This window comes from Martes martes, assembly GCF_963455335.1.
Source record: "Martes martes genome assembly, contig: SUPER_18_unloc_1, whole genome shotgun sequence".
In the NCBI taxonomy this organism is placed as follows: Eukaryota; Metazoa; Chordata; class Mammalia; order Carnivora; family Mustelidae; genus Martes; species Martes martes.
In genome coordinates, this window is record NW_027666704.1 from 2,168,258 (window position 1) to 2,196,235 (window position 27,978).

The 27,978-nt window shown below is 43.0% G+C and overlaps 3 protein-coding genes across 5 annotated transcripts in view; 1 reads left to right on the forward strand and 2 right to left on the reverse strand.

Moving 5' to 3' along the window:
- The window catches only part of OTOA (otoancorin), a gene marked incomplete at its 5' end in the record, with an annotated part of 61,587 nt that extends 60,063 nt beyond the window's left edge, over positions 1-1,524 (reverse strand). Inside the window, 4 exons of the mRNA XM_080831713.1 lie at positions 782-809; positions 927-957; positions 1,050-1,078; positions 1,434-1,524. Of these exons, the coding sequence (XP_080687839.1) occupies positions 782-809; positions 927-957; positions 1,050-1,078; positions 1,434-1,524 (179 nt within the window). The remainder of the gene's footprint in view (positions 1-781; positions 810-926; positions 958-1,049; positions 1,079-1,433) is intronic.
- Positions 1,525-13,384: 11,860 nt separating this feature from the next.
- METTL9 (methyltransferase 9, His-X-His N1(pi)-histidine) overlaps positions 13,385-27,978 on the reverse strand; it is a 47,323-nt gene continuing 32,729 nt past the window's right edge. Inside the window, exon 5 of one of the 3 annotated variants that reach the window (XM_080831686.1) lies at positions 13,385-15,619. In XM_080831686.1, coding sequence (XP_080687812.1) covers positions 15,414-15,619 — 206 coding nt within the window. In that variant the 3' untranslated portion in view covers positions 13,385-15,413. The remainder of the gene's footprint in view (positions 15,620-27,978) is intronic. The other 2 variants (XM_080831687.1, XM_080831688.1) reach the window with 2 other exon arrangements.
- Positions 17,611-27,176, forward strand: IGSF6 (immunoglobulin superfamily member 6; the record flags this gene model as incomplete). The annotated part of the gene is made up of 6 exons (XM_080831689.1): positions 17,611-17,716; positions 20,894-21,253; positions 23,665-23,768; positions 24,441-24,488; positions 24,858-24,938; positions 26,535-27,176. 6 exons carry the CDS (start codon positions 17,611-17,613, stop codon positions 26,589-26,591), a joined length of 756 nt encoding a protein of 251 aa, XP_080687815.1. The 3' UTR covers positions 26,592-27,176.

Genomic DNA, 27,978 nt, shown 5'->3' on the forward strand with positions numbered 1-27,978 from the left:
TGCCCTAGACGACAGGAAGGCCTTCTATAATCCCATTTTTGTTACTAAATAAATAGATGGATGAATGAATGAACACAAAGATGATGGACAGATAAATAGATAGATCAAATTTATATATCCAAAACTATCAACCAGAGTTAAAGTTACATTAGGAAGAAGAATGTTTATGGGGAGACTCTTTCACATTAACATAATTGAGTGCCCTGGTCATGGACCCTCAGACCCCCATTTTTTTTCTCCCTCATAGTATTCATCATATTAGAATCACCTGTTAATATTTGTCTTTCCACAGCACTCTCTTGTGCCCTGCCCCCCATCCCCGGTGTCTAACACCAGCCCATATGCAGTATATAACACGACAGGACAATGGGGCCCTGAACCCCTCTACTGGATACACACCTCAGCTCCACCACACTTCCCAGCTGCATGACCTTGATTCACCCTCCCTGTGCCTCAGTTTCACTCTTCTGTCCAATGGGATCACAACAGGACCTTCCCTGGGGGAGCTTGTAAGGATGAGACATGTTTCCAGGCACAAAGCACTAAGAATAGGACTGCCACAAAGTCAACACTCAGTAAATGTTAGCACTTGTGCCACAGCAGAGAGGAATAAAAGCTTGTGAAACAAATGTATCCACTTTCAAACACCTGTGCCCTGGTGGATATCTTTTTGTAATGAGTACATATGTATGTATTACTTTTTACAATTAAGAGATTTCCATTTAGGAATTTTTCTTAAACATCCATTCCACCCCTTCCCCTCCCCTCGAGGGTGGGTTACCTTTGAAACTGTATGAGATCCAGTAACGCTACACGGGAATAAAATGAAAAGACAACTTTAAAAGAATCATTCCAGAGAGATCACAGGCACATTCTGTTTGAAATTCTTAGACGCAGCAAAGTGGGGGACGGAGTGGGGACATCACCATTCAGATAGCTTCCATCTATTATTTCTTCCTAAAAGACAAAGAAATAATGTCGAGTAAAACATCCAAAAGTTGGCTGTTCCAGTAGAGGAGATTTTGATCAAAAGAAAATGGGATACTCACCGCCATTTTTTGCAACAGTGGATCCAAATCTGTAAGGAAGCCATTGAAGGTATAACTAGAATTAATTTTGTGATCTTCAGAAATACGCATATGGGTTAGGGAAAGAGAAGCTCCCCCCAAAAAAAGTCACTCATTGAGGAAAATTTTAGTGAATTTCAATTATACCTGTGCCCATGTGTGCCCAGTGTGCGAAAACCCTAGTTTGAAAAATCCTTTTAGAATAATCCTGAAAATCCTACACATACGTGTGCATGCACACACGGACTCACACATACGCATACATCCCAAACACTCTCCAGCACCCTGTACCGAAACCGATCCATCCCACTACATACCCTAAGATGAGTGGAAACTACGGCAGATTCTTCCTCCCTCAGGACTTACCCTGCCCGGAATCTGGAACTCTATGACTTGCCGCTCCACAGCTCAGAAAAAGGAACAGGAAAAGAAAGTACGTCCGAGGTTCCTGGGACATCCTCCTGTAGTTAATTCAAGCACAGAAGTGATTCAGGTTCGTATTTTTTTAAATATATTTAAGAACATTCAGAAGACTTGGTGCACGTGGGTGGCTCCATTAAGCATCCACCTCTTGATTTCGGCTCAGGTCATGATCTCGGGGTGCTGGAATGGAGCCCCACATCGGGTTCCATCCTCAACGGGGGGGTCTGCTGGGAGATCTCTCTCCCTCCCTCTCTGTCCTTCCTCCTGTCTTCTCTCTCTCTCTCTAAAATAAATAAATCTCTTTTAAAAAGAGAGAGAGAGAACATTCAGAAGACAAAAGGGAAGAACTAATGGGCCCAGAACCCCTTGGGTTCTTTTTTAAAAACACATTTTAAATTCCATGTACTTTTTGCTCCATCTAAACCCTTACGTTAGTCAAAGACACAATCATCTCTCTCTTTGATGACAACAATGGCCTGTTTATGTTCTTACATCCCCTCCCACTCCCCTCAATCCAGCAGAAAGGAATGATTAGAAGCATGGGCTCTATTCTGACGAGGGGTTTATATCTAGACTATAAAAAGAACTCTTACAACTCAGTAAGTGCAAGATAAGCCAGAGGCAAAAAAAAAAAAAAAAAGATACAAACTTAAGTTTCATTTTAAACAAAAGAAAGGGCCAGTAAACTCATAAAAGATTGTCAGCATCATTAGTTATTAGGAAAATGCAAATTAAATGCACAATTAGATACCACTACACAGGGGCGCCTGGCTGGCTCATTCAGTAGAGCATGTGACTCCTGATCTCGAGGCCATAGGTTTGAGCCCCACATGTGGGTGTAGATAGTGCTTAAAAATAAAATCTTAAAATTAAAAAAAAAGAGGGGTTCCTAGGTGGCTCAGTCAATTAAGCATCTGCCTTCAGCTCAGGTCATGATCCCAGGGTCCTGGGATCAAGCCCCACGTCAGGTTCCCTGCTGAGCTGGGAGCCTGCTTCTTCTCCCTCTGCCCCTCTGCCTGCTCCGTGCTCTCTCTCTCTCTCAATCTCTGTCAAATAAATAAATAAATAAAATCTTAAAAAAAAAAAAAAGATACCACTCCATATATTAGATGGGCTAAAAGTTAAGAAGACTGACAATACCAAGTGTTGATAATGACAGGGAGTGGCAAGAAATCTCTCTGGAAAACCGTCTGGTGGTGTCTTACACAGTTCACTCTGCAACACTCTACGATCCATGAATTCCACCCCTGGGTATTTATCCAAGAGAAATTAAAACTTACATCCACATAAACACTTGCATAGTTTCACTCATAATAGCTAAAAATTGGAAACAACTCAAATGTCCGGGCACAGGTGAAAGGTTCAAAAAAATATGATACAATGGAACATCACTCACCAATGAATAATAAGTTGGACTTCGGCGCCCAGATCTGATGGAAGGAGATAAACCCTCCTGCCTTAAATAATTAGAAAACCGACCAAAATAATGAAGCAAAGGGTTTCGGACGTTGGACAAGAGGTAGCACAAGACTGAGATTCTAAGAGAAGGGAAACCGTTGGCATAAAAAGATATATTGGTCTCTGCTCTGGGTTCCTGGCATAGAGCTCCCAAAATTGTGGTAAATACCTACATGGTAAAAGTACGAGGGGCACCTTTTGTTCCATTGAGGTGACTCTGGGTGGGCTCCTGGTTGGCTCCTGGTCACCAGAAAAACCAAGCCATGATTCTCTAGCCCCACCCCAATCCTCCAGAGAAGAGAAAGGGGCTGAAAATGGAGTTAATAACTGATCATGCCCATGTGAGGAAGCCTCCATAAAATCCCAGTAGTACAGGGCTTGGGAGCTTTCAGGTGGGTGAACACACCACATCAGGAAGGTGACACACCCCAACACCACAGGGACAGAAGCTCTTGCACGGGGGACCCTCCCAGACCACATCCTATCTCTCATCTCTTCATCTATCTATTTATTCATCCATATCCTCCATCATATCCTCTTGTAAAATGGTAACAGTGTTTCCCTGAGTTCTGTGAGCTGCTCAAGCAAACGGACCAAACCCGAGGAAGAGGTTGTGGGAACCTCAAATCTGTAGCTGTTAGACCATTGGCTGGGTTCTGACAGGCTGCCTGGAGGCCAGCAACCAGGAAGTCACGGCCAGCCATCAGGAAGGTCAGAGGCCTTTCCTGGCCACAGCCACCGGAAGCCAGATCAAACCAGACACGGCCAAGATGGCGGCTGCCATGACAGGAACCCCCTGGCCAAATTAGGAAGAAAAATCACAAAACCCTTCTTGCCATCCCAAGTAATGAATATTTCACCCCCAAGTTAACCCCCAAGTCAATAAAAGATAGAAACCCAACACTCACATCACCTAGCTCTCTTGAGTGCGCTCGCGCTCTCTCTCTCTCTCTCTCACGGCTCTCCTATCTCCAGAGTGTGTTTTGCACTTCAATAAACGTTCCTGGCGTGTTAGTCATCCACGGTGCTGTGTGTGTGTCCTCGAGTTCATTCTTGTGACAAGACCAAGAAACTTCGGTGACTCTTTCAGGTCTGGGTGGGTCGAGTCCCTAGGGTGCGGGGTCTCCCCAGTTAATCTGGCAACACAGCCACCTCACACAGAAGTTGTGGGTCACCTGGAGACCTACTGTGTGGAAACCCATTGTGTGGACATCTGGAGACGCACTACCTGCTCGCTGCCTGGAGTTTGCTTCCTTGGAATGGCTCTTAGCGCGGGCATGGTGGGCACGGGGGCACATTCCAGGAACAGGGGAGGGGCTGAGGAGACTGATTACCCAACAGTCACGTGATCTCTCAAATGCCCCCACCCCCACCCCACCAACAAGGGGTCACCAAACCACAACCCAAATTCGAACAAGCTACCTGGTTTTATGGGGCTCAAAGCTGTTTGGTCTTGTTTTTGTTTTTCTAAATAGTTAAAAAAAAAGAACATTATCTCTTGACGCTTGGAAATTCCATGTATGAAATTTAAATGTCAGTGTCCAAAAGCAAAGTTTTAAGAGAATCTGGCCAGGCCAGTTCGCACCAGTGTCGTCTATGGCCACTTCCACGCCACAGCGCCCAGCTGAGTCAGTGCGACAGAGACCAGTGTGGTCGCTGAAAATACTCTCCATTCACCAAGCTGCGCCCTTCCATATATACACAAGAAATGTGGTGTTTGAGAGATGGCTTCAAAAATAATAGGGGAGGAAGGAGGTGGGAGGTGGTGATGGTTTGGCCAGTGGAAACTGAGGGAGGAGTACATGAGGTTCATTATAGTCTTATGTCTGCTTTTATATGTGTTTGAAATTCTCCACATAATTTTTTTTTTTTTTTGACAGAGAGAGAGATCACAAGTAGGCAGAGAGGCAGGCAGACACAGAGGAAGGGAAGCAGTCTCCCCTCCGAGCAGAGAGCCGGATGCGAGGCTCGATTCCAGGATCCCGGGGATCACGACCTGAGCTGAAGGCAAAGGCTTAACCCACTGAGCCATCCAGGCACCCCTCCACATAAATTATTTTTAAAAGAAAAAGCAACAGAAGAGAGTGTGTGTTTTTAGTGAGAGGGGGTGGACAGATGAGGGGGATAAGGAATGGGAGCTGCCAGGAGGGGAGGAACTAGGGAGAAAGCAGGTGGGGTGGGTTCTTCAGGTCAAGTGGAAGGAGGAGGGACCCCCTCAAAATCTGTTTATGGGGTCAAACCAAATGAAAACTGGGAGCTTCCACCTGACAGGTAGCCCATACCCCAGTGAAGGGATGCCACCCTCTTGGGGTATTAACAGGAGCTTGAACGGAACCCCCATCAAGCCCACCCGTGGTTTCCTGAGAATATTTTATAGGCACCCCATCATTCTTTGTTACAGATCTCCCTAGTATTATCTAGCTTGTTAAGGAAATGGATTCTTCAACCTCCAAGGGGACTTCCACAACCAGCTTTGCAAACAATTATGCTCATTTTACTGCCCAGGGCAAAAACAAACTGAAACTTTTGAAACCTGCAAACAGCAAAAGGCACACATTCCAACAGGTTTTAAGGGAAGGGGATCCCAAAGCCTTTGAAGCTGTGTTCTGCCCCACCAATCCCACCCCCCGAGCTGGTACATTCAACTCTCATAATAACTCTTACTGCTTAGGGGTCTTTTGGGCTTTAGGGAAAACTTTGGCCCTTTTTTTCTCCCTTTCCTTTGCTCAGCTGCCCTGGGGCATTGGCCTCATTCACAATTCTCCAGTTTCCCAGACAATGAGGCTTCTTGTGCTTTATTGCCAGCATCTCCCTATTAACTCCACAGAGAGGTATATGATTACTGAAATAGATGCCCCGCTTTCTGCTGCACATAATGTCTTCGTTCCAAGGAAACCCCAGAGCATCACCAGCATGGGATTTGGTTTTAATTAAAAGCCCTTTGGGTCACTCTCTTTCAGGAGATAGGCCAAAAGGATTGAATGGACTGTGCAGGGCAATAATGATTTGGGTTTCTCCATGGACACCCCCCCACCAAAGGCTCCCCACTGCAGACCGGCGGAAATCAGGCAGGCTGGGGGGCTGCTTTGGTGCAACCTAAAACGCAAACAGCAACAATAACCACAAACCAGAAATGAACGCGGTTTCCTGAGCACCGGGGAGCGAGCATTTGGATGAGCAGGGAGACCAACCATCCTGGTTTCCTGGGACTGAGGGGTTTACCTGGGACACGCAGTTCACTTTTAAAACAGGAAAAGTCGCAGGCAAACCAGGATAAATTGGTCACCCTACAGATGAGAGACATTTCATCCTCTATGAAACTTGCTGAAATGCTTGCGAGGGGACGGTGGTGAGGTTCTCCCAACGCTGGCACACCCCATCCCAGACACAAACCAACAATTCACAATTACATGGAGTTTTACTGTCTGTAAAGCAGCCCCACTTAAGGTCTGTATCATGGATCCATATTTATGGGCCATCCAGATACCAACTTGAATATTTTCCACCACCACCCCCCAAAAATTACAATTTTTCATTGCTATCCATGCAAAGTGGGCTACCTGGTCTGGCTTGTAGAGTCCCAGGCTGATTGAAATGGATTTGGTGTTGGAAAGGCCAGGCTCACAGTGAGTATAGAAGTCAAAGGAGTGGTTACTTTCTGGACTAGAGAAATGGAGGCCTGAGTTTCTGCCCCAGCTTCCCCCTTAATTGGAAGATTCTGGACAGTGATAACCCCTTCCTTTCTTCTGGTCTCAGGGGAGCAGAATGGAAGGCGTGGGATTCTGTGGTAAAAGAAGAGAAAGAAAGGTCTCACCGAGCATCTTCCGTGTGCCATCATGGCAGGCTCTCCCCTCACTTACTCTCTCCATCAGCCCCCCACTTTACTTGACTGGGTTTCACAGATGAGTTCTTTGGGCACATGAGGTCACACAGCAAGCAAACGACAGAAAGGGGGTCCCAGTGCAGGACTGCCTGACTCCACAGTAGTCCTTATGCCAGCAACCACCGAATGAGAGAGAATGAAGCACATCCCTCTCTAGATACACTGTCTCACTGAATCCTTGCAGAACCTTTTTTTTTTTTTTTTGAGGTTTTATTTATTCATTTGTCAGAGAGAGCGAGCGAGTGAGCACAAGCAGGGGTTGTTGCTGGCAGAGGGAGAAGCAGGCAGAGGGAGAAGCAGGCAGAGGGAGGCTCAGGCTCCCCACTCAGCAACGGGCTGGATGTAGGATTGGATCCCAGGCCCCTTGAATGACCCGAAAGCAGGTGCTTAACGGACTGAGCCACCCAGGCGTCCCAAACCTTTGAGGCAAATATTACCATTACTGCTACTTCAGAGAGGAGGAAATAGGTTCCAAGAAGTCAAATGACCGGCGCAAGACCACACAGCTACTGAGTGGTAGGGCCAGTTCCCAAACCCAGAGCCAAAGATCCAAAGGGTTGACCAGCTTTGCTCCCCAGACTCCCTACTGAGCACCCCCGGAACCTAAAACTCCAGGTGGCCGGAGCCCTCTCAGGGATAGGAGCTGCGCTTTACTTCGGAAGGACACAATGTATACTCTTGAGCAAAGTTCCTTAGCCTCACTGGCTTGCATTTCCTCCTCCGCACAACGCGGATGGCAACACGACCTCCCTCACCGTGTCAACATCTTTAAAGTTCATAAATGTATCCCATGTGCAGTCGGTGCTGAATTTACTTTACCTTGCACTTGCCCGTTTCTTGCTCACAACAGCTAGGAGGTAATATACGGAAACTACGTAAAGAACTTGCCTTGTATAGAAAACAGGTAAGAACGCAGCCCAGCCTGCCACCCACATAGAATCCCTCCACGAACCGTAGCTATTATTATTACCGGTGCCATCGCTTTTGCGGCTACTACAAACGTTGCCCTCACTACTGGTTTTTTCCTACTATTAAGTGGGTCCGAAGCCCTTTTCTGGAAGTTTCTGCACACACTCCCTCATATGGACGCCCCCACCCCCAAGCGCCCTGAAAGCTGCGGCTGCCCCTGGCCCACCCTCCTTTCTGTCTCCACTGCCACCCCCCACCGCCGCCCCACGCACCCCTCGTGCCCCTTCTCTGGGGAGACCCGCGGCGCGCCCCCTGCCCGCGCACCGCCCCTACGCTCGCCCCGCAGGGTCCTCCGCTCCGGGGCCCGCCGCGCGCGCGCCTCACCTGCGGTGCCGGCTCGGCCGCTCTGAGTCCCGCGCGCAGGGGGCGCGGGGCGGGGCCGTAGGGCGCACCCGGAGCGGCTGGAGCGGTGGGGGCGGCGCCAGCTTGCGTGGCGTGACCTCCTCCCCGCTGGGTTCCAGTGGAAACCCCGCAGAGAGAGCCTTGGGGTCACAGTCCCCGCCTGGGGTCTTGCTCTGCCGTCCCTAGCGTGCCAGAGACAGACGGACAGAATGCACGTCGCCTGGCCCCTCTCTGAGATTGCGGACGGCGGGGGAGGATGAAGAGCTGAGGGCAGAGCCCCCCAGTTGCAACGTAGGGACTTGATTCGGATCCGGATGCAAACAGACTGTTAAAAATGGTCACTGGACAGGCAAAAGGTTAAGTTTTTTAGGTGTGAGCGTTGTAATGTGGTTCTCTTAAAAGTCCTTATCTTTCGTGGATGTGTGTCTGCAAAACGGAACCGTGATGTCTGGGATTTGCTTGGAAGTAAAGGGGACCACAGAGTAGCAGGAGCCTGGGCGGAAACAGAACCGGGCCTTGCGTTGGTAATTGTTGAAACCAGTGAAGAGGAGGTAATGATTACCTTTCTTCCTTCTTATGTGCTTGGGATTTTTCCATAATGAAAAGTTTTTTTGAATAATAAGAGCTGTAAATATGTTCAGACCGGTTGGTCCTTAAATGTGACCTGATTCATCTGAAGGAAAAAGGAAAAATTCCTCCCAAGTAGAAAAGGCTCGTGCCCCAAAATATTCACTGCCACAGCATTACATACATACACACACAGCAAATGGTGGTAGAAAAAGACGCAATGAAAGTGTACACCAATAAGGAAATGGTTACATCAACTGTGATACAGCAACTCTATGAAATACATAATCATTAAAATGGGTATTAACAAAGACCATGTAATACTAACACATGGAAATGATTTTAGAAACCAAAAAAGCCAAATATTTAGTAATACACTTTTATTAAAATTGGAAGGGAGTGGGTTGCTGTGCTAAGGTTTGCATGGTGGGATAATGCATTACTTTTACCTCTTTTCTAGTGAAAGTGGAACTGTGAACTCTAGAGATTTCCTATTTATATTTATGAAGCACATCTCAATATCCGAAGTTTTAAAAATAGCTAAAATGCCTGATGCCGGCATTATTTTGTCAGTGTCAGAATTAGAAATTCTCTTCAGAAATGGCCACCTGTACTGTTCTGTTGCTCATCTGGCCAATATTTATATAATACCAGTGTTCAGTGTTCTCAGAAAAAATTATTTTATCCCCAGCTCTTGGTTTAATCCTTTAAAGAAGAAGCTCACTCACAAGCCTTAAACGATGGGAAATGTCTTCCATCCTTTGTCAACGTTTGATTTAGAAAACAGGTGTCCAGGAGTTTCACAGGATTCATTCGGGAAGGATAAAAGCATTTTTTTCATTTTTACATTTTTTAATGTCAAGAGTTTATAAATACGTGTGTGTACATACATGTGTAGATGACGTCTGAAAGGGCGTATACTAAAATGTTCATACTGGTTCTCTCAGGGTTGAAGCTAGGTGAAGTTTATTTACACTTTCTTCTTTTCACCTGTCTGTGGTTTCTACTTCGTCTATAACAAACATGTTACTTATAATGCAAAAGCCAGCAGGCTTTATGATCAGTCACAGCCACTTTACAAATAAAAACAAGGTCGCAGGGGTGCATGGCTGGCTTAGTTGGTAAAGCATGTGACTCTTGACGTTGGAGTTTTGAGTTAAGACCCATGTTGGGTATAGAACTTACATTTAAAAAAATGGCTCAGTGGGTTAAAGCCTCTGCTTGGCTCAGGTCATGATCCCAGGGTCCTGGGATCGAGCCCCGCATCAGGCTCTCTGCTCATCGGGGAGCCTGCTTCCCTCTTTCTCTCTGCCTGCCTCCCTGCCTACTTGTGATCTCTGTCTGTCAAATAAATAAATAAATAAAAATCTTTTAAAAATAATAATAATTATTATTATTTATTTTTTCAAATTAAAACAAGTGGCAAAATCAAGTGTAGGAAAACCTGTATTGTTCTATTGAGTTTAAAAAGGACTGATGGTGTATTCTCAACCAACTCAACTCTACCATTTGAAAAATGTTGAGGGTTCAAGGGCATTTAAAGCCCATATTCTGAAAACAAAACAAAATACAATACTCTGTGTTGACTCCTAAACAGATATAAGAGAACAACATTTGGGCATTGTACCTGCTCTTAATTATTTTCCAGAACTTAAGAAGTGCAGGTGTATAAGGCATTCCAGTTTCCCATGGTCATTTATTTGAGGCGGGGGGGTTCTTTTCATTTTTTACAAATATTCAAAATGATTTTTAAACAGTCTTGTAACAAAAAGTGTATTTTAGTTCATGGGACTACAGCATACTGATTCTAAAATCCAGAGGGAAATCTTAAGTTCTAGTTATGTAACAGGACTCTCCTAATTCTCCAACAGTATAAAATGTCATAGCTAAAAAGAAATACTTTGGTATCCGTGAGCAGATTCCAGTTCAGTAATAGCAATATAAATAGCGAGCCACAAAGCACAAATTACTAGTAAGTGAAACCCAATGCCATACAAGTTGTGCTATAACAACAAACCGTTAGGGAATCCAAATTAAACCCACAATGAGATAACACCTCACATCCATTAGGATGGCTACTATGAGGAGACACAGAAACGAATAAGCATTTGCAAAAATGTGGAGAAGTTGCAACCCTTGTGCCGTGTTAGGAGTGTAAATGGTACAGTGGAAAACAGTATGGCAATTCCTAAAAAAATGAAACACGGAATTCCCATATGACCCGGCAACCCCACTTCTGAGCATATACTCCAAAGAAGTGAAAATGCGGGGCGCTGGGGCACCTGGGTGGCTCAGTGGGTTAAAGCCTCTGCCTTCGGCTCAGGTCATGATCCCAGGGTCCTGGGATCCAGCCCCGCATCAGGCTCTCTGCTCAGCAGGGAGCCTGCTTCCCCCTTCCCCTCTGCCTACCTTTCTGCCTACTTGTGATCTCTCTCTCTGTGTCAAATAAATTAAAAAATTAAAAAATAAAGAAGTGAAAACGCTTCTCTTGACAAGCACTGAGTCGTAGATGGAACTGCTGAATCACTATATCCTGCACCTGAAACTAATACAACACTGTACGCTAACTGTACTGCAATTTTAAAAAATTTTAAAAAGAAGTGAAAGCAGTGCCTTATGTATTTGTACAGCCATGTTCACAGCAACCTTATTCACAATGACAAAAGGTATCCATTAATAGATGAACAGATGAAGATTAGCAACCTGTGGTGTAGACGTATATACACAGGGGAGTCTTTTTTGCCTTAAAAACGGAAGAAATTTTGACACAGGCTACCATGTGGATGAACCTTGGAATATTACGCTGAGTGAAATAACTCCGTCACAAAAGGACAGATACTGTACGATTCCACATATATGAGGAACCTAAAGTAGGCAAATTCATAGAAAGCAGAATGGTGGCTTTCAGGGGCTAGAGGAAGGAGGAATGGGAAGTAGTTAATGGGCACAGAGTTTCAGTTTTACAAGATGAAGAGTTCTAAAGATAGGTGGTGATGGTTGCCCAGTATGAATGTACTAAATACCACTGAACTGAACGAAAAGATGGTTAAAGTGGTAAATTTTATTATGTGTGTGTTTTACTACAACTTAAAAAAAATTGGAAGACATATAATGGTGTCATGTCAGTGAACACTAATAATTTTTATTTATTTGAGAGCAAGAGAGAGTGAGCGAGCGAGAGCACAAGGTGGGGTGAAGGGCAGAGGGAGAAACAAGACTCCCCGCTGAGCAGAGACTCGATCCCCAAACTGTGGGATCATGACCTGAGCCAAAGGCAGATGCCCAACCAATTGAGCCATCCAGTTGCCCCTAATAATTTTTAAAGTAAGCAACTAAATGGGATATGGTATTCTGAATTGGCTCCTAAAACAGAAAAAGCTCATTAATGGGAAAACGGACAAAATCCCAGTACTGTCGTTTACTTAATGTATCAATGCTAATTTCTTATTGTTGACGAGCGCACCAAGGCTACATAAAGTGTCAACATTTGGAAAGGAGGTAAAAGGTGTACGGGAACTCCGTACTAACGCTGCGAGATTTCTCTAAATCTAACATTATACGAAAATAATAAACAAAAATTCATTTAAAAATACATTTTAAAAAGCAAGTGACAACTTAAAAGTTTGAATTAATTCCTACATAGACAACAAAGACAACACAAATATATTAGAATTGATAAAGGAAGCAGCAAAACGCGAATGCCTATACATAGCTACAGTAGATATGAAATTTTAATTTTTATTGTACCCTTCACTGTTGCTTCATTATTGCCTCATCACCCACTAACTGCAAAAAGGCAGGCTGCTGAATTTTATATCACAGCAATATTTCCTTAATGATTCTGGGTGCGTATTTTCACTTAGATTACAAACAAATGTTTCTTAGCGTGGGTACAAATGTAAACTTGCTTCTGCCAACTCCTGCCGTTGGATCTTCTAAAGGGGCTGGAAGTTCGTGAGCATCCCATTTCAGGTCAATTCTAAGCCAAGTTTGTGCTCAGTGGGCGCCTGCGCTGTGCAAGTCAGACCACACAGACCCTACTCGGCACAGGGTCTTCCCTGCACCGGCTAGAAGCAAATTTGGGGGTACACAGCCATCTGCACCAATGTGAGGGATCATTTCAGCCACTGGAAGTTCATATGTGAAGTTGAGTATGTGCTGTAGTTGTTAGCAAAAAGGATCATGGAACACTTCAATCAGTAACCAAGTAGTGGGAAGCAATTGATGAAAACATCTTCAGTAACGAGCCTATTTAAACACCGTACTCAGGTCTAAGTGAAAACAAAGCTTTAATCAGAAAGATGACTTGAAACAAGTACGTTTCAGTTTATTGCCCAGCCCAGCTTCTTTCTGTTAAAGGTCAACTGCATGAAAACTGGTTTAAAACATACAGAAGGGCAAAATACACTATTGCTTTTAACCGCTCTGCACGAGAGAGAAACGACTGAGGGTATTGTACCTTCTTTCCTTCCCTTCTCTGTAACCAGTGGCCTCAAGACTCAAGGGACTCACACTACAGGTGCAAGGAACGGTGAATCACAGGTGCAGTTTGCCTTGCCTTTCCCCATGACCTTCGGGGTCAACAGGTTAATAACTTGCTTTGACTACAAATAGAGCTCTTCTTAATTTCTCTAGCACAACCTTAAATTTGATATGAAGCACTTACACGAGGAATGGTGCAGACAAGAAGGCAGCTTTATTGTACTTTGGGGAAAAAACACGATTCCATTTAGAGGGGGGAGAAAAGCCATTGACACTCAGTAAGCAACACTGCCACCTAGTGGAGAGGTGACACACCACCAAGACTTCTAAGACCAGGTATCAAATGTGCTAGGATTTGCTGGTTTAAATTTTCATCCTACAACAGAACTGTTAATATATTGGTTTTCTGAGAAACTGATTTTGAGAAAGTATTTGTATCTCTGAAATGCATAAATGGATATGCTTTCTCTGCTTTCGGGGGGCATAAAGAAGAGAGATTTTGGTGGTTTTTTTTTAATAGACCATCAAATTAATTCTTGATTTCAAAATTATGAAACACTTTGCGGCAACCTGCCTCTTTGAACATCCATCACTCTTGCACTCTTGTTCGACAGTCTAAACAGCAAGATTATGACAGTTTATAAAGAAACAAAACTCAACTGTGTAAGAACTACATTATGTTTACTCATTTCCTCTATTTTCATAATCTAGGGTGCTAAGTATTTGCACTTCACTTACTTGAATTCCTGGGGGAAAAAAGCACTAGAATGCACCAATAACAATTTTGCATAAATCACATAACCCAACTCTTCTTATGACAACACAGTAACAGTGGAAGATATTGGTGTGAGGATGTGGGAATGCTGTTCTAATGAATAATAAAGTGATTCTTCTTGAGGCTTTCATTATACCCAGGTGTTGCAGTAAATGTGTTGACTTGATGACTTCTATGAGCATATAAATGAGGATATTTAATGAAACACCTGGCTGAAAAAAAGAAAGTCATGAGAATAACATATTGTTAATAACCACAATCTCAAATCCGTCGTCTCTGTTATTACTGAGATTTTAGATTCTGGGTTAAGTGCTCTGCTCTCTTTGGAATATGCACAATGGTTATTGATCTTGCTAATGAGTTCCTCTATTGCAACATTTGTGGGTATATGGTTGGAGGCACTCGCGGATTATAGAATGTAGGAGTCTGACATGGTCTTCATCAGTCCCTATTCTTGGCAAATAAACTCAGTAAAGAGTTTCAGGAAGAATCAGGTTCTGGGAAAGAGGTATACACGTGTGGAGTTAAGAAGTGGAATTAAAACATTTTTAGGCTGCATGTTGTCAGCAGCCACAGCTGAATGTTTCAATTCTGAGAACCTGAGATTGTCCAGAAAAGCAGAATTCTGAGTATAGGATGGAGGCTATCACAAAGTCGGAAACCAGTGTTTTGAATTTCCCAAAGCCAACGTGAAATGGGGAATGGGGAGTGGTCCCTGAAGTACTAGATCTGAATGAAGTTATTCTTCCTAAGGGTTCGTCTAGACTGCCTAGTTCAGTGCTCACCACAGTTTGCAATATTCCCCCGGCTCCCACCCAGTGGGAAGCCTTTATCACACAGTCCTAACTGCATTTTTCACATAATGCTACTATTTGGGCACCCCTGAAGCCAAAGCAATAAAAGATCCTAGGGGAGCCTTATATGAACTCAAACATGATGCCAGAGTCATCTCCAAAAAAGTTTATTAGCATGATTAAAAACATTTCTTGAATAATAACAGAAAGAATTTCTAAACATGAAAGAATATCAGTGGCTATACCTTTTATAACCAAATATTTGCAACTGAACGGACAGCTTTATTGCCAGTCTTCACTTTATTAAAAACAATCCATATTTATTGGTTCCATGTGACGTCGTGACTATTGCTTTGACTGGGAATGAGTCCCTACTGTAATGAAGTATAAAAAATATCTTCCATACTTGGGAGTGTGACCTGTATACTGAGTAAAGAGTTGATAAAAATCCTCAAAGAGTTGGGTTTTGCTTTTTAAAAACATTCCTTTTACACACTACAAAGAAATAATTAGTATTTTGGCTTTTTAAATTCCTACATGATATTTAGAATGGCAGTCCCCAAAGGTCCTCCCTTCACATAATCGCAAACGCAGACCCTCTTCTGGAGTGTACATTCTTGGGGTGGGCTCTGAAGACTCGGGCCTCCACGTGTCTATACTGGTTTGAGAACAAAGACAGCGTCATCCAGAACGTAGTAGTCATTATACATGTCGCCTTCACACAGGTATGGTAATCTGGTGAAAGCTTCGATAACAAAACCAGCTTTTCTGAAAACTTCCGGCAGACTATTCACTTGTTCTTCCCAGTTCTGTCCCTTGATTTCTAAAATTTCTGATGGTTTCTCCCACTTGCCACCTACTAAAACAAATAGAAACATTAAGTTAAATTCTTGAACAAGTTAAGTTATTCAAAGAGAGAAGGGAGGAAGAACAACATTTGCCAGGGACTTGGTATGTGCCAAGCACCGGGTGCTTCGATGACTCATCTCCCTGACACCTCCTGAGGAGGAGGGCAGAGATGAAGTACGGACCCAGAGGGCTGAGGAACTCCCCCAAGCTTGCAAGGTTAGTGAGGGTAAGCGCAGAAATGTAACCCCGGGTTTATGGGGATCCAAAGCCCACACTTTTACCTTCTCTGACAGAGACTCTCCTGGAGTCAGAGACTCCAGGAGACCAGCTGGGTTGTAAGTGTTTATGACTCTGGAGAAGTCCGCATTAAACACACGAATACGGAAGCAGAGAGTTACCCACAAAATGTGAAAGAAGGTTTAGGGATAAATGCAAAAAATATACCCGTAATGTAGTAAATGTATTAATGAGACAGGCTGAAAACGGACTAATAAAAGTTTTATTCATAAAGACAGATCATTGGTGTATTTTTCAAGGGAAGGTGATGGGATCCACTCCCTAAGTTTTCATAACAATTTTATACAAGTTAAGCTCCAAGACCAGAGAGAGGGAGAGCTCGAGAACGACTGGATCAGCCTAGCATTTCTTGGACTAGTGGCCGAAGTCTGTATCCGTCATTTCCAAGCCCATGAGTGTCAGATGCCTGTGGAACAGGGGTAGGGGTGCCTGGATAAGGTCTCCAGGCCTTCGAGTTCACACCACGCATTGGCTACAGACACATGGACACAAAGATAATGGTATGTCAATTTTGGGGTGCTTTTAGGTCCTATGATGTTTAAAAAAATGCACATATATTAAAAGTAGTACTAACTTCAGACAGAGAGTAGCTTTCTGTGAGAAAATACATGATCAATAGGCCCCAAGAATACATTCACTACAATGGAAAGACTTTTCACTCTTCTTGGTGGCCCAGCACCTGAACCCTCTTCCTGGAGTCTTGTGGGAGACAAAGCCCGGGGAAGTAGCTCTCCCCGCTGTTCCTGCAGCGAAGACAGGCACTGGCGCATGACCCAAGCTCAGATACACTTGCCCGAGACATGGAATGAAGAGCAAGTGACCCAGAGAAGTGGGACAGAGGCTCCTTCCCGGGGGTGCAGAGAAGTGTCCATGAGACTGCAGCTGGGGCGGCATCAGGTGGTGTGAACAACTGAGTGTGGCCTGTGCCATGGTCCCTAGTGCTGGGCAGCAGCAGTACACCCTTCAGATCAGTTTCACAGCATAATCTGAGGCGTCTGTCTTTGCTGTAGACCCCACGGGATTCTCCAATCCTCCCGTGACTGTGTGAGCTACCCCTGAATCCTTTCAATCAACTCCCTCTCACTGAAGTCAGCCTGAGTCCATTTCTCCTGCTTCCAGGGAAAAACCCAACTGATGAGGCCTCTGTGGGGCAGGGGAGGGGGTAGGAAGGAACCTCAACAGAGGGTCCACACTTGGTTTCAACAACACATTAACAAGGGGTTACACAAAGCTGAGGTACAACTAGTTAATATCACCAACATGTTTCTTCACTGTACCACAGTGTACTGTTCACTAATTTTTCTCTTCTCGCTATACAAAGACACTTCCTTCTACTTCTTCCAACTTTCCAGTGTCACTGGCCCAGCACTGAGCACGTAGTAGGTCCCCAGGATCATCAACCAAACTACCCTGGAAATTTAAAGTACCAATTACCTGTCAAACAATACTCTTTCCTGGGAATACACACCACGTGGAAGTCAAAATCTCCCTCAAAACATCTACAAGTCCAAGAAAAAATTTACCATATGAACATTCAGGAATGTGCTCTAGGCTAAAATCTCAACTCCAAGTGATGAAACTGAGTTACAAACAATCTTTTACACAATTTCAAAAAGTTTCAGGTTATGGTTCCTTAATAAGAGTTCCTCTATTCAGTTCTTCTTTTCTAAAGACACAGGAAAAAAAAGAGCCAACTCTCTTCAAATGCACAGTGCCCACCATCACATGCACACACCCCAAGAGATGGAGACTGTGGCAGGAGGCAGGGTCATTCTCGGCCTGGAAATCAGCCTGATTCTCTTTTATGTCGGTAAGTTTCTCTCTTTCCTCCTCCATTTTATCTAACCAATCACTATTCCTTACCTAATGCATTTCTATTTAAAGCCCCTGCAGATTAATTTTTAAATGTCTAATGCTACGGAAGTGGCAGTAACAGGTAGTAACAGAACAGCTGAGAAGAAGTTTCGGATTAACCTTGACAATTCCCCTTGCTGATTTAGAGAAGAGCACCTCACCAAACAAAGGGGTGAAAGGTTCTTAAAATTGCATGTGCTAGTCATCAACAATGTCATGTCCACACAGGCAAACGTGCATTGCACAGGACGGGCATACACAATAATTACTGAACATTTTCAAAGAATAAGGTGTCTTGGGGTGTCTGGGTGGCTCAGTGGGTTAAAGCCTCTGCCTTCGGCTCAGGTCATGATCTCAGGGTCCTGGGATCGAGCCCCGCGTCGGGCTCTCTGCTCAGCGGAGAGCTTGCTTCCCCCTCTCTCTCTGCCTGCTGCTCTTACTTGTGCTCTCTCTCTGTCAAATAAATAAGAAATCTTTAAAAAAATATTTTTTTCTCATCTGTAAAGAAATGTATGAAAAATGTTAACAATGGCTATTTTGGGCATAAAGACTATAGGTGATTTCAGTAATACTCTGATTTTTGTTTCCCTAATCCATATAAATGACTTTCATAAACTATTTTCATTAGCATTATTTTAAAGTAGAATCCTTACCTTTTAAAGATATACTCTGGCAGATGTGAAGAGAGAATATCTGAGATTTACCCTAAAATCATGTGGGAGTGAAGGAGCAGGTGGGGGGAATGAAGGAGTGGGGGGGTGGGGGAAGAACCAAGACAAGACTGGGACAAGCAGGAGACAGTTCACTGTGCATGCTTGAAATTCTCCATGTGAAGTGTCAGAAATCAGTTTTCTACTTATTTTCCAGCTTGGATCACAATAAAGTGATTTTTTCTAAGTGGGCAGCAGAGAGACTCAGGGGAGGGGAAAGAGAATCAAGAGTCAGACAGTTAACCGACTGAGCCACCCGGGTGGCCAAAGCGATCTTTTTTTATTCCCAAGAAGATAAACTTTCAAACTTTTCAGAGGGTCCTGCATCAGGGGAAAAAAAAATAAAAAGAATCCTATAGGATATGAGAATCCTTAAACAGAAAGTCTTGCAGGACTAGGCTTGGTGTGATCCATTATGCAAACTTCTCTCTTTGGCCAAGATGCTGTGTCACTGGTGTGGGGGAGGGGCGGCCATTTCCTTACTGGTCCCCGCTCTCAAAGGAAACTGTTGCCGGCTCTTCTCCCACACTCAATGCGAACGGTGCAGAAGTCGGAAATGAGTGGAGACATGAAACTCCAAAGTTGCAAATATTTCTTCTTCCCCGGGACATTAGTTCTCCAAATTTTTTAAAAGTCAGCTTCCCTTTTAAGACTCTATCTGAAAGAGGACTCCGACTGAGATGCTGCTGGCTAACTGCTGGATCTTGGCAGACCCACCTCCATTTGAAACCCCCGATATACACTGATCATTATAACGTGCAAAGTGTCCGTGCTGCTTAGGGGGCGGCCTCTGAGTAGGAGACGTAAGGCTGTAATTACCAGACTTAGGAGTGAGTCCAATCCCTCAGCAGCAGACGAGTAAGGAGCCTGCTGGTCCTTCTCCAGGTGACCTCACCCTCTCCTCTGGTCTATATTTATCAGGTCACTAAAACACTTCCAGCTCGTCTCAGATTGTACATATACTAAAATTAAAACATGGTGAGAATATATTTGCATCACAAATGCCATCATTCTAATTTTAATTTCTCTTCTGTTCTGAATGAAGACTAAAAAAAACCCTTTAAGTCAAAAAACAAAACAAAACAAAAATCCTGTCTGAAATCCAAGCATCAGACCACTTGGATTACTTTTCAATTTTATTTACAGTAGCAAAGGACAAACTCAGACAAATAAGACCATATGGATACAAGTAACCAGGCAGAAGTCAAACTAAAAACTTGCATAAATTCCAATCTGTCTCAAAAAAAAAAAAAATCCAATTTGTCTCAACCAGTATGATTTTACGTAAACCCTCCCTTACCCCAAAAAGGGTTCAGGGCAGAGTTTCCCACTCGGAAACACTATTTCCACTTCAGGGGCCTGAGGTTAGAAGGCCAAGGTGGGGACCCAGCCAGCATAACTTGGATAAAGCACGCAACAGAGAGAGCACTGGACGGGGTGTCCAGTCCTGGGCCTGCTAACACCCGCTGAGAAGACCACAATTATCCCTAAAACGGGCACGTGACACCATGGAACAGGAGAAGTGGAGACAGGCGCAGCAGCAGAAATAGCTACCTTTTATTAAGTTCTTACTAAGGTTTAGCCGAGTAAGTATTCCTCATGCATCAGTGGCCTCACTTAAACCTCCCGCTAACTCCATGCTGCATATACGATCCCCACTTCGCTACCGACCACGGAGCTGGGACCCGAACTCGAGTCTGTGCTCTTTATCACAACACCGCTCATCAAACAAGACAGAAGCGACAAGGGACTACAAAGCAGGATGCTGGTGCCGGGAAGAATTCGGATCTGCTTACGGTGGCACGGCTAACTCATTAGGCCTCTGCTTGGTAACCAAATATGCTGGAGGCTAAGCCAGGGCTGTATTTCCCCAGGTGTGGACCTAGTCTTTTATGTCTCCCATAGGGACAAACAGGCTTACAAAGGGATAATTGTGACCTGCCATGAATTCCTAGCAATCCCCCCCCACAAGGCAAAAAAAGAAAAAAAAAAAATCCCTCACCTCATGAGCTCAGTCAGTAGGAACACCTGCATGAGGTGCTTCGATACCCATTACCACACTGACCACAGCGCTCCTGGGAGGCCAGGGGTATAGATGAGGAAGCACGCTCAGAGATCAAAGGAAAGCTTGTAAGGACACCAAGAGTAAACTTGGGGACCCCAAATTCCTGACTCCAGATCTGCTGCCACCTCAAGTAATCAGACAGCATAGCCAACAGCAGGGTAAGGTCAGCAAGTGTGAAGAGTTAGGAAAAGTGAGGGGCACTGCTGTCTTACTAGTGTAGTCTTGTTTGTGCTGAGGAAGGTGTAAGAAAAAGAAAGGAATCTGGAATTCCCTAGCCCCAAAATGTCCTTAAAATAGAAGCACAGGCAAAGGGAAGCGAGAAGCCCACTAAACGTGGCTCGTGTGCTTCCTCCCACAGGTGCTGCACAAGACTGTATGGTCCTTGTCCATCAACTACCTTACCTCGAAGTGGCCCACACTCAAGGGGCCGTGACCATTCAGTGTTCCTTCTCCCACGACACGTGCATTTCAGGGCAACCAAAAAGCTTGTGGTTTCGCTATGGTGCGGACCAGCCTGAGAACCTATGTTCGGACGGATGCACTGGCGATGCAGGCAAATTCACAGTGAAGGAAGCCCTGACAGAGGGAGAAGTCTCCCTCACTATAAACAGGGTGACTCTGAATGACAGCGCCATCTACATCTGTGGAATCGCCTTTTCCACATCAAAGCAACCAGGAGCTAAGCGGACTGGAGAAGGGACCACACTGGTGGTAAGAGGTCAGTCAGCTGAGGCTTTGCCCAGCCCTTTAAATGATTACATTACTTATATACAGGGATAAAGAAACAGACGTACTAACTCAATACCCTAGCCAGTGACGGTCGTGGTCTGACACAAGCGGACAGGACATCAGGATTGGAGCACTATTCCAATCCCATCTCCCAGCCTCCACAGACACAAAGTCAGGGCTCTCTCTCACTCTGTGTCCAGACTCTACTAGTGCAGGCTGGCCAACAGGTCCTCCTTTTGTGAATGACAGTGACTGGTAAAGTGTCAAGTCCAAAGGGAAACTTGGGATGATTAGTGAACAGCTTGTTCAGGAACTAGGCTGGCATTGCACCATCTAGAATAAAGCATAAGTGACCAATAAATTGGACCCAGGAAGAAAAAAAAAGGCAGTATGGAGAATAAATATAAATTTGAGGAGAAGCCACTGGGGAACCTCTGACCCCATCCATTCTGCATGGCCAGAAGAACAGAAAGGGATCAGTGTGACACTGGCTTCTTGAGATTTGCTAAAACCTATGACAATTTCCTCATCCAAGTGAGGGTATTGAACCCAGCTACATCCTACAAATCAAGAAATTAAGGAATTTCAGGGGGTGCCTGGGTGGCTCAGTGGGTTAAAGCCTCTGCCTTCAGCTCAGGTCATGATCTCGGGGTCGTGGGATCGAGCCCCACATCGGGCTCTCTGCTTGCCTCTCTGCCTACTTGTGATCTCTGCCTGTCAAATAAATAAATAAAATCTTAAAAAAAAAAAAAAAGAAAAGAAAAGAAAGAAATTTCAGGAAAAAAGCTTCACGATTCTGGGAAAAAGAAGAGAAGGGAAATAATCCTTGACTTTTTTGGATCTCTTCCGTTAAAAAGGACTCTGGTACGATGAACACTGAAATCATTAAAGCATTAACTCAAAATCAACCAGCCCTACCATTTTAAAACAGGTCTTTAGGGACCCGAGATCATCCTGTATTATAATTCCTGCTTGGGTTTTTGGTACCCCTTTGTTATTTAGCCTTAGTTTACTCTCACCTGTAAGATAAATTATAAGTGAGTTAATACACGTAAAACACTTTTGATGATGCCTGGCTTATAGCAAGTACGCTTAAATAAATGTCAGCTACAGATATTAGAACAAATATACAACAACTTTGGAGACTTGTATTAGTCTACAAAAAATGTCAGCCAAAACTAAAAATAGTTTGTAAAGATATGAAAGGTCTCAAAACTGCAAGTTCATGTGAAGACAGATTCTTCTCTAAGAACAGAAATGGAAGTATAACTAAGACAGATACAGCGATTTCCTGCCTCTTCGACAGGGCTCCAAATTTAGCACTTGAAACTTTTTTTTAAAGATTTTATTTATTTATTCGACAGAGATCACAAGTAGGCCGAGAGGCAGGCAGAGAGAGAGGGTAAGCAGGCTCCCTGCTGAGCAGAGAACCAGATGAGGGGCTTGATCCCAGGAGCCTGAGATCATGATCTGAGCAGAAGGCAGAGGCTTAACTCTCTGAGCCACCCAGGCGCCCCTAGCACTTGAAACTTTTTAAAAAACTTTACAGAGGTGGTTAATCTGTTACAAAAATGTTTGCTGTACAAACTGAGTTCACAGGATGAGCATCTATGGGCTATTTCGCTGAAAAGTACAGATTGTTCAGATAATAATTACATTTTTAATTGTATTTTGTGCTTCAAATAATCAGGTAATTGAAGACAACACATGTTGCTCTATCCCCACCCAGAGCATGAGACACTTGCTGCAAGGAGGGAGAAATTCAGAATGTGAATACAGATTCAATAATTCTACCTCCAAAACTTTATTAGAAAAGAAGGTGCATGTTTAACAGTGCCTGTCGTTTAAGGGTGTAGTAAGCCCTGAGATTCTCAACATACGGGCTTCTCAGATCCTTATACGGAATGCACTATTCAGCTGCGTATACGAAACAGTTCAAGGTTATAAATGCCAGCATTCACAAACACATGGCAAAAATATCCTAACTCCATGAACAGACTGTTGGTGATCCTTGTACACCATTTCTACCAAAGGAACTTTTAAATGCCCTTGCACAAACTGTCCTAAAATGTTTATCTAACTTCAAATAATGTTTTATAAAAAATGATTCTTAGTATTATGGCAAGTAATTAATTGAAATTTTTTTTAGTTTTCAAAAGAAGTAACAATTTTAGTATATTTAATATATTTAGAGAAATGATGAACTGGTTTCAGTTCTATCACATCCTTGAGGGTCTTCTGAATCAGGAGACCCTGAATTAATTTTTAAATGACTAGCCAAGCAGAGCAGCTCACGTCTCACCTCTAACACTCGGAGCTCTATTTGCATTTCATGCATGTATTTGCAATAATATGTTTCAATAATGACTGTGGCTCTTTCTGTTTTTGTAATTAACAAAGAAATGAAGGAACTACACAGACTACACAGCCTCCTGATAGCCATTCTATCACTGCTCTCTATCTACATTACTGGTGCACTCGTGATCTTCATAATCCTCTCCAAAGTAAGTCCAATTTCCTTGCACTAGATGTCCCTATAGCCTGGAATATTATACCAAGGAAATAACTTCCATTTCTCCACATGTGAGCCTCAGAAATAGCTCACCTAATTAACAACCTCCTGTACATCTGCAGGAACCACCACCTGAAGGAACGGTCTATGGAAGTGTAAATTCTCATCACTGAAATTATTACTAACCAGAGTACAAAACTTGCAATGTTTTCTCTTTAAAACCAGTCATATGAGAATAAGAAATCCTTCCCTTTAACTATCTTATATGCGATCTTTCCACTGGGAAGCATTACTGTTATCTATAAAAGGCCTATGAACAGCCTTTAAGAGCAAAAAGGGGTTAACAAAGAGATGAGAAGCTGCCTTAAAATATTTGTAAAAGGCCTCAAGTTTTTGGGAAGGAATATCTTCTGGCTGTTCATAGGCTATAAGAGGGGGTACATATATGCTATATTAGGATCATGACACAGCCTAGAATCAACATCAATATGAATTGTTATTTTATTAATATAATAAAAGCATCTCAGAAATTACATAGACATTAACTCTTACTGTATATCATTTAAATGTTGAATTAGTTTAAGCTTAATATGGTAGAAGATATCTGCCACAACGGTTTTGAGTATATAAAATGTCTTATAAGACTTTCCTTTTTTCTTGACAGTCAAAAGCTAACTCTTTAAGAAACAAAGAAACGGAAGATTCACAAAAGGTACAGCCCAACGCTGGTAAAATATCTTTTAAACAGTGGCTAGTTGTAATGATTTCAAACCTGAAATAATGAAAATTACAGAGAACATCATGGTAACTTTCAACCATAGATACCATTTCTTATTACTGAGAAACTCAAGGATAATCTCAAGTGGTAAACTATGATTTAAATGTGATCATTCTCAGCCACTAACCCTACCGAACACACTCAGATTACAAGAGTTAATGGTGAGTGTAGATGTGCTGGGGGTTGGGGGCAGGCCATCACTCTGACTGGTGGCAGTAAAGAAAGACGAAGCTCAAATGTGTACAATAATCACTCTTCTAGTCCTAATAGAGACAGGCGTTTTGTTCTCATTTCTGTTTACAGAAGAAGAGCGCCCGGCGTATTTTTCAGGAAATTGCTCAAGAACTATATAGTAAGAGACACGTGGAAACAAGACAGCAACCTGTAAGTGTAAAATATCAAGGAGATGTAATGCAGACACAAAGCATGTTGACTGGAAAAGCTAAGCTGCCAGCGAGCCATCAATCATCATGTTTTCCTCTAGAGGAGTCTGACAGAGACTTTCACACAGAATGCATTTTTATTTTTATTTTATTTTATTTTAGATTTTGTTTATTTATTTGACAGGCAGAGATCACAAGTAAGCAGAGAGGCAGGCAGAGAGAGAGGGAAACAGGCTCCCTGCTGAGCAGAGAGCCCGATGCAGGGCTCGATCCCAGGACCCTGGGATCATGACCTGAGCCAAAGGCAGAGGCTTTAACCCACTGAGCCACCCAGGCGCCCCATCACACAGAATGCATTTTTATATAGAACCTGTTTCAATACATAACAAAGGACATCTGAAACAATATTAAATAGAGACCAAGCTGGCATCTTAGCGACATGGAATCTTTCAGAAACACATTGGAAAGAGGCAACATTTTCAATTCAGACAAGGATGCTTTCGTGGATTAAAAGATCCTTGCACAGTACCTTGCACGCAGTAGTGGGCAGTAATTCCTGCAAACAACTGTGGGTCACATTATACGGAACACATCACTTATTGCTAATAAGGCAGAAATAAATTCACAATAGAAAAGAGTAACTAATTAAAATAAAAATCAAGTCTTTCTCAGTCTTTGGGGTTAGAGTGGCAGGAAGAATGCATTCATATTATCTGTAACATACCTGACAGTGTCTCTTTAAAGTCCTTATATAACAGGTTTTCCAAACAAGATGCTGTTTTAGTGCTAGTGGAACAGATACTGAAGTTCCTGTCATGCACAATCAGGCTGCTCAGATTTAAATTAAAATGTATACAATATAATGAACTTATACACAACTAAGGATTTTTCTTAAATAGCTGCCAAGAGGGCAAATGTAACAAGTGTCTGATATGAGGTGTTTTTCTTTTTTAACCCAACTTTTTTAAAAAGGATTTTCATCCAGGAAAGAGTGTGGTTTAAGTAGTCATTTCATAGTTCAGTGTGTATATACATACACAAAGAAAAGGTCTAATCACCTAAGATACCATTCTGCATAATTATAAATGCCTGTTCACTCTTTCCTTACTGAGGCTAGAGCATCTTTTTCTGCAAACAAAGATAAGTGTCTTGAAGACGAGTCTAGAAGTAAGTACTATTATGTAACCTAGGACTCTCCCAACAGCATCTCAACAAGAAAACTAATTTTCAGCAGAGCACAGAGGCACATGTTATTGTAGACTGTGAGGACAGAGACAGCAAATCCCAGACTGAAAACACTGCAGGCCAAATAATCCTTTGTTTCAACAACAATATGGACAACAAAAATGCAATGAATGGAATCTTAATATACTTACTTATTAAATATAATAATAGAAAAATGCTCTAAGAAGAGAAAAGTAATTTGCAGTTCCCACATCTTACTCTAAATGCAGAAAGAACAATAACTGCACCGTTAAGATTACTGGAGGCTACTTGGGACACAGAATGCAAGAGGGCATGTTAATTAATATGTTGCTTGCCATGGGGCATCATTGGTTATATAATCTTAAATATGGCTTGTCATTTACTATTGCAGGAGAAAGGCAACACTTATGAAAACAGAAGAGCACTTTCCAACTATGAAAGACCATAGAAATGTTTTAATTTTCAAGTAAGTCACTGAAAATCCAAATCCAGAAGTTATGGCAGTTTTAATGGACATACGCCCATCAGGGCTTTAAAAAACAATCAAAGGTAAATGGAAGAGAATTCTCTACAAGGAAGGATGTACAAGGAAACTATCACTAACAGTAATTACCAAGATACTAAAACCCTACAAAATACAACTGAAAAATACTTTCCGAACTTGCCAGAATTCTGAGTAGTCTAACATTTTAAAAATTGCCATTTTCCTAACATATTCCTATATATGTGTCATTTGACACATGAGGTACATGAAGACTGCTACCCTGAAAATCAGAAGTCATATCCCGTGCTTCTGTCTTGGGTGGAAGAATTGTCTTTACGGTTGAGGAGTGATGGGCCAACGAGACTAAGATGGGAGGCAGGGAAGAAGAAAGGGAAGTGCCAAAATTTGAGTTTAAAAAAAAAGGGAAGACGAAAAACCATCTTGCAAAGTACCTTGGAGCGAATACTATTCTTCTGGTGTTGCCACTGGGCAACAGTAGAGTGCACATTTTCCTGCCTGCGTATGCAAAATGACTTACATCATGCTACCAACAAAAAGTGAAAAAAGAGAGTAAGAATATGATAGCTAAAATATAGAGGATTTGACACATGAGGTTAAACAGAAAATCTCAGAACCTCAGAACCTCAGAACACAGAAGCCCTAGCCAACTCTAGATGTCAGTGTTGTGCCAAACAACAGCACCAGGGAAGCAGAGGGCAAGGCACTGTGCTTGCCTGTGCCTTTACAATATTGATTTTTAACCGATTTAGGGGGGGAGTATCAGGTAAGGGGTGGGGCCAGCAAGGACGTTTATGGAATCATTACCATCTCACTGAGAAAACATACTATGGATTGTTCTTTGAAAGCTACCTCATTGTAAAAATGTATTTAAAGTACCCACAGTGTGCATTCATTATTAAAAATGAATTACAACCTATTTTTATTTCATTAAAATGTTTTTTTAAGACATTAAATTAAGACACCTCATATTAAATGAGGTGAATTCGGGGGGGCGGTGCGCCTGGGTGGCTCTGTCATTAACCTTCTGCCTTCAGCTCAGGGTCATGATCCCAGGGTCCTGGGATCGAGCCCCGTATCGGGCTCCCTGCTTGGCGGGGAAGCCTGCTTCTGTTGCCTTTCTCATTGTGTCTCTCTCTGTCAAATAAGTAAATAAAATCTTAAAAAATAAATAAATAAATAAAATAAATGAGGTAACTTCTATGTTTAAAACCCAAGCAGAATTTTAAAATATTTTAAGATCCCTGTGAAACTCTCTGGCAGTGATAGCAGTAATAACATGTGTTATTACATGTGCCCGGAAAAAATGGGAAGAGGAGAGAGAGGGGGGAGC